The sequence below is a fragment of the Xenopus laevis genome, chromosome 1L (genome assembly GCF_017654675.1).
Source record: "Xenopus laevis strain J_2021 chromosome 1L, Xenopus_laevis_v10.1, whole genome shotgun sequence".
Taxonomy (NCBI): Eukaryota; Metazoa; Chordata; class Amphibia; order Anura; family Pipidae; genus Xenopus; species Xenopus laevis.
This window is the reverse complement of record NC_054371.1, coordinates 5,052,580-5,058,481: the sequence shown is the minus strand read 5'-3', so window position 1 is coordinate 5,058,481 and position 5,902 is coordinate 5,052,580. Positions and strand designations below refer to the sequence as shown.

Below are 5,902 nucleotides of genomic sequence, written 5' to 3'. Positions count from 1 at the left end.
CAGCTGGGAAATTGACAATATGTCTAACCCCATGTCAGATTTCAAGATTGAATATAAAAAAATCTGTTTGCTCTTTTCAGAATTGGATTTCAGTGCAGAAGTCTGCTGGAGCATCACTATGTTCCCATGACAGTATCCCTTTAAGGTTAAGTTTTCCCTAAATTGAGTTTTCCAACAGTTGATGAGAGCACAATGAACGTGTGTATGAACTCTGACCCCAATAAATAAGCCATTACAAAATCACTACATGGTGAGCCCCAGTGGGCAACTTGGATCAGTACTGTTTTTGCACTTCTGAAACTGTTGGTTGGTACAGTAAATTCAGTTTGTTTATATTTACATTCAGTATACAAAATAAATCAGTTCTAACACGTTTATAGCTTGTTTTAGACTTAAATAACATTGCTCCACATATTGGCAGTTCCTTCTAATCCTGCTAATGCTTAACTCCATTCTTGCTAATGCGCAACCCCCACAGTTTTGTAACTCTGCTACTTTACAAAGATAGCTGAGATGGTTAATCATGTCCCACCATAACACTCTTTAAATTGCTTAGTATTATTTTTCCTCTTAATTAATACTGACATGTTTAGACATGATCCCCTTGGAATGCAATTTTTGCAATGTACAGAAAGTTTTGCTCTGTCAATACAAAAACATTTTCATACACCATTTTTCAAATAACTGTCAAATTCAAATTAAATATAATCAGTATTCCTTTGAAGATTCCCTTCCTAAGACCAATAAAGTTCTCAACTTAATAGAAATATGACACAGTGGTTATTTTTGCAAACAATTAGGAGAAAATGACTTCATCCATCTTTACCAAAAATAATGAAAGCTGTTCTCAGGAAAGAATGGAAGCACATTCACCTTGTACCAGCAGTGGAATTGTATTCATGAATAATGTTATATCCCTGAGATCTGAGTGTTTTATCTGTACTTGTGATAACTACTGAGTACTTTTCACAACCACTCAAACTTTTTTGGAAACCTGGGTTCTCTGCTGCTACACTAGTAGCATAAGATACCTGTTAATATATAATAATATAATAATATTTTGGGCATAAAAAATTAGACTAGAGAGAAATAAATCATGAGAGCTACCAGGAAGTTGCTGACAAATGTTTGTTGCTGACAAATGGTCATGTTGGAAAAAGATATGGGCAAATATACTATAGTTCTGTGAAATATGTTGGCGCTATATAAATACATGTTGTTAATAATAATAATAATAATAATGTTAATAATAATATCAAGAATGATGGAGAAGGTGGGAGTGCAAACATTTGTTTGGCAAATAACCAAGGAAATGAAGATACATTTTAAATTTTAAAAATTGGCATTCCATGGAGCATCACGTTAAAACCTGTCAGTATTAATTATGTGGAAAAATAATACTAAGCAATTTACTACTTCTGGGCAAATGTAATATATGGGGGTTATGTCTTTCTAGAACCTTTCTTTGAGTGCATCACCAAATGTAAATGTCATGGCTATTACAAAATAAACACGGAGTGTAAAAATCCCTTTCACTGCTTCAGGCTCTGAGTTATTAAACAATAATAATTTGTCTTGCAAATGCATTTATAAAGCACATAACCATATCAAGCTTTTATTTTCTTTTCATCTTTATTTTAAGACAGTGAAAAATGTTTCCAATGCCTCTACTTGGAATGGCCCAATGAGAAGAAAACTCAGTGTACTGCCAAAGTTGAAGAATTCCTACCATACACTAATGCTGTGATATCCTTGTTTGTTTCAACTATCTCTATTTTATTTTTCCTTATAACTCTGCTAATATTGGGTGTTTTTATTACATACTGGGACACCCCCATAGTGAGAGCCAACAACAGGAGCCTGAGCTTCCTCCTCCTTGTCTCCATCAAGCTGAGCTTCCTCAGTGTGTTTCTGTTCCTCGGTCGCCCTGTGGATATAACCTGCATGCTGCGTAACATCACTTTTGGAATCACCTTCTCCATAGCTGTCTCTTCTCTCCTGGCCAAGACTATCATGGTTTACATTGCTTTCAAAGCCACCAAGCCAGGGAGCTCATGGAGAAAATGGGTGGGAGTCAAACTGTCCAATTCTGTAGTCTTGTTCTGCTCATCCATTCAAATAATAATCTGCATGACTTGGTTGGCCATTTCTCCTCCCTTTCAGGAACTGGACCTTCACACTTACCCTGAAACCATCATCATTCAGTGCAATGAGGGCTCAGCTATTGGCTTCTACTCAGTTATTGGGTATATGGGGCTTCTGGCAGCTGTTAGTTTTGTTTTAGCATTTTTAGCTCGGACATTACCGGACAGTTTTAATGAGGCCAAGTACATCACTTTCAGCATGTTGCTCTTCTGCAGTGTTTGGATCACAATGATCCCGGCCTATCTGAGCACCAAAGGCAAAAACACTGTGTGTGTGGAGATATTTGCCATACTCACCTCAAGTGCTGGACTTTTAGCCTGTATATTTTTGCCAAAATGTTATATAATTTTGTTTAAACCTGAAATCAACACAAAATCACAATTACTTGGGAACAAACCTCATTGATATTTTTGACATTGATAACACTGTGTGTGTGGAGATATTTGCCATACTCCTCTCAAGTGCTGGACTTTTAGCCTCTATATTTCTGCCCAAATGTTACACAATATTGGTAAGACCTGAAATGAATACAAAACCCCAACTATATGTTAACAAAACCAATGTTTAAAATGTTATTGTTGTGTTCTAAATGTGTATCCAGTTTTTATGTTTGGATATTATATAGAACTTTAAGAATGAATGCCCCATACTCCATATGGTAACTGTGCCTGTTAACCTTTTTTTCAACTGTCACTACAGATTTTACCTTTGGATGGTGCAAATATAAAGTTGAAATATTTCAAATATCTTCTTTATTTAGTGTATCACACACTGTTTAATTAATCTGTGCCTTTATGTACATATAGGTGAAGATTTATCAAAATCTGAGCTATCACAAAAATCTGTCCCGTTATTCCTGCAATAAAATACACTGTTCCATTAATTTTCAGTAAGACTATAAAATCTTGATTTGAAAAAGATTATAAGCCCAAATGGGTTAGGGAAGCTATGGTGATGCTAGTGACAAAACACAGGAGGAATTGTTAATCATGAAAAGGAACCATAAAGGGGGTTGAATAAGTCTTTAAACTAGGGGGCACATTTCCTATGGGTCGAATATCGATGGTTAATAATATCGAAGTCAAAGGATTTACCGCATTTACTTTGATCGATCAAACAAACAAAATTTAATCCATCAATCAAACGATTTTCCTTCGATCAAAAAATGCTTAGAAAGCTTATGGGGAAGGTCCCCATAGGCTAACATTGGTGCTCGGTAGGTTTTAGTTGGCAAAGTAGGTAGTCAAAGTTTTTTTTAAAGAGACAGTACTTCGACTATCGAATGGTCGAATAGTCGAACGATTTTTAGTTCAAATCGTTAGATTTGAATTCATAGTCGAAGGTCGAAGTAGCCTATTCGATGGCCGAAGTACCCCTAGAAAAACTTCGAAATTCAACGTTTTTTTACTTCGAATCCTTCACTCGAGCTAAGTAAATGTGCCCCTAGGTTCATTGAAGCATCCTATGAAATTAAAAATATTATATGAAAGCATTGGTTGGTATTATCTACTGATTCACTCTTAGTGGGGTTGTTAAGCAAAAATCTCAGATGTCTTTCAAAAGATCCATGACCATTAAGAATATTTTAGTACCATTCAAGTTATGAGGCAGAACTAATAAGACAATCAGCAGATTAGGTCTGAAAGGTACATTCAAATGTAATACGTTTACTAGTAGCCAGTATACTATCCCTATACATACCTAAAACAGAGTGTCTTTGAGATAGTCCAGGTGTGTAGTACAGAAGTGTGAAACAAAGTTCAGTTAAGGTGTGTCTGGAATGTAGTGGGAGGGCAGGCAGTGAGTTGAGGTGTCTGATCGCTTGTGGAAAAAAGCTTCCGTGCAAAATGTTTGTTTGGGCTTTAATGCTGCAAAAGCATCTGCCGGATGGGAATAGTTTGTGTGAGGGGTGTGTGGAGTCCAGTGCAATGCAGGAGGCCTTTCTTGCACAGCGCTTGTGGAAGATGTCCTGCAGTGATGGAAGAGCCGCTCCAATGATGTTGCCAGCTGCTCTGACAGTCCGCTGTAGTCTTTTCCGGTCAGCAGCGCTGGCACTACTGTACCAGACGATGATCATGCTCCTTGTTCCCCGTCCTTTCTCTATATGTTACAGTTGCCTTGCCTGGCCAGAGCTTCCCCCATGGTCCTCTCATGTTAAGTCCTGGCTGCATCCGAGTAGTGGAGGGCTCCTCCAGAAGCCAATGGCTATTGTTAGAGGCAGAAGTGTGAGTCAAGACCTTGGGTTTTGAGATACCTTACCTTACACAGCGAAATCAGTGGATTGGTAAGAGTAAGGAGGAGATTGTCCATTAATAGTCCAACTTTATAGTGTTTATGGCATTGTTCCTAATTACCATGGCATGGGGCTCAATGCTTAAAAGTTTTAGCATTGTTTTACTTTTTTCATTTTATTTTTGAAGATAAAAATATCTGTAAACCTAATGTTAAAATTAAGAATGTGCAGGGGAATCACAATGGGGCAGATTTATTAAAGGTCGAGGTGAATTTATGAATGAAAAAAAAATCGAGCTATTTTTTGTGTACCTTGACTAGGGAATAGTCCAAAAAAATTGAAAATTAGAATTTTGAAATGTTTCATGTATTGTCCCTTTAATAATTTGACTTGAAAAAGCAAAGTTTTTTTGTGAAAAACTTTGATTCAAATTCAATCGAAATGCGCTGTTACTTCGATTCGTATGATTAAAATTCAGCCGAATAGGGACCTATGCGATCAAAAACTGACCTTTTCAAAAAAAAAAAAACTTTCTACTTAATTTCTGTTGGTCTTTTTTAATTCGAATTTCAGAGTTTTTCTAATTCGAAATTTGACCGTTGAAAAAAATGCCCCTATATGTGTCGAAATAAAACACTGGGTATTTTAGTAATAATTTATTTCCAGTAGCTTTAAGTATCACATAAGGATGGCATCCATCATGAGCACCCTCTCCTGCTCACTGGACCCACTACAATTTGCATACCAGCCAAACAGGTCAACTGAGGATGCCATATCTTCTGTACTCCACCTCTCACTAACTCATCTGGACAATAAAGACAGTTATGTGAGAATGCTGCTCATAGACTTTAGCTCAGCATTCAATACCATCATCCCTCTGAGCTGAACAGGAAACTGAGTGAGCTGGGATTGAACACCTTTTTGCTCAATTGGATCTTGGACTTTCTGTCAGAGAGGCCTCAGTCTGTACATATCAGCGACCATCAGATTGAGCACAGGAGTGCCTCAAAGATGGTTCTCAGCCTGTTGTTTTACACATTGCTGACACATGACTGCACAGCTAGACACAGCTCAAACCACATCATCATAACATGCTGATGACATGACTGTGGTGGGGCTCATCAGCCACAACGATGATGTTCAGCAGCTGGTGGTCTGGTGCAGTGAGAACAACCTGTCACTGAATGTGGATAAAATGAAAGAGATGATCGTCAACTTCAGCAGAACTCGCCCCGCTCACACACCACTCAACATCAACGGCTCCACAGTAGAGGCAGTTAAGAACACCAAATTCCTGGGAGTCCACATCTCTGATGACCTCACCTGGACCACCAACACTGCCTCCATCACTAAAAAGACTCAGCAGCGTCTTCACTTCCTGAGACAACTGAAATGGGCTTTCCACCTCACAGTGTTCTACAGGGGTACCATAGAGAGCATCCTGACGAGCTGCATCTCTGCATCCAATCACAATGGCACATTGTAACTCTTCAAAGAGGTGACATCTGAAGAAATTCACAGATG

At 38.0% G+C, this 5,902-nt stretch overlaps 1 protein-coding gene across 1 annotated transcript; it reads left to right on the top strand.

Moving 5' to 3' along the window:
* Positions 1-2,013: 2,013 nt before the first annotated feature.
* On the top strand, positions 2,014-2,550 carry LOC121394569 (vomeronasal type-2 receptor 26-like). The gene has a single exon (XM_041565974.1). It carries the CDS (start codon positions 2,014-2,016, stop codon positions 2,548-2,550), a length of 537 nt encoding a protein of 178 aa, XP_041421908.1.
* The last annotated feature ends 3,352 nt before the right edge of the window (positions 2,551-5,902 follow it).

Bases quoted from the DNA above. Each gene is read 5' to 3' on its own strand.
- LOC121394569 (XM_041565974.1), top strand. From the start codon at position 2,014: ATGGTTTACATTGCTTTCAAAGCCACCAAGCCAGGGAGCTCATGGAGA.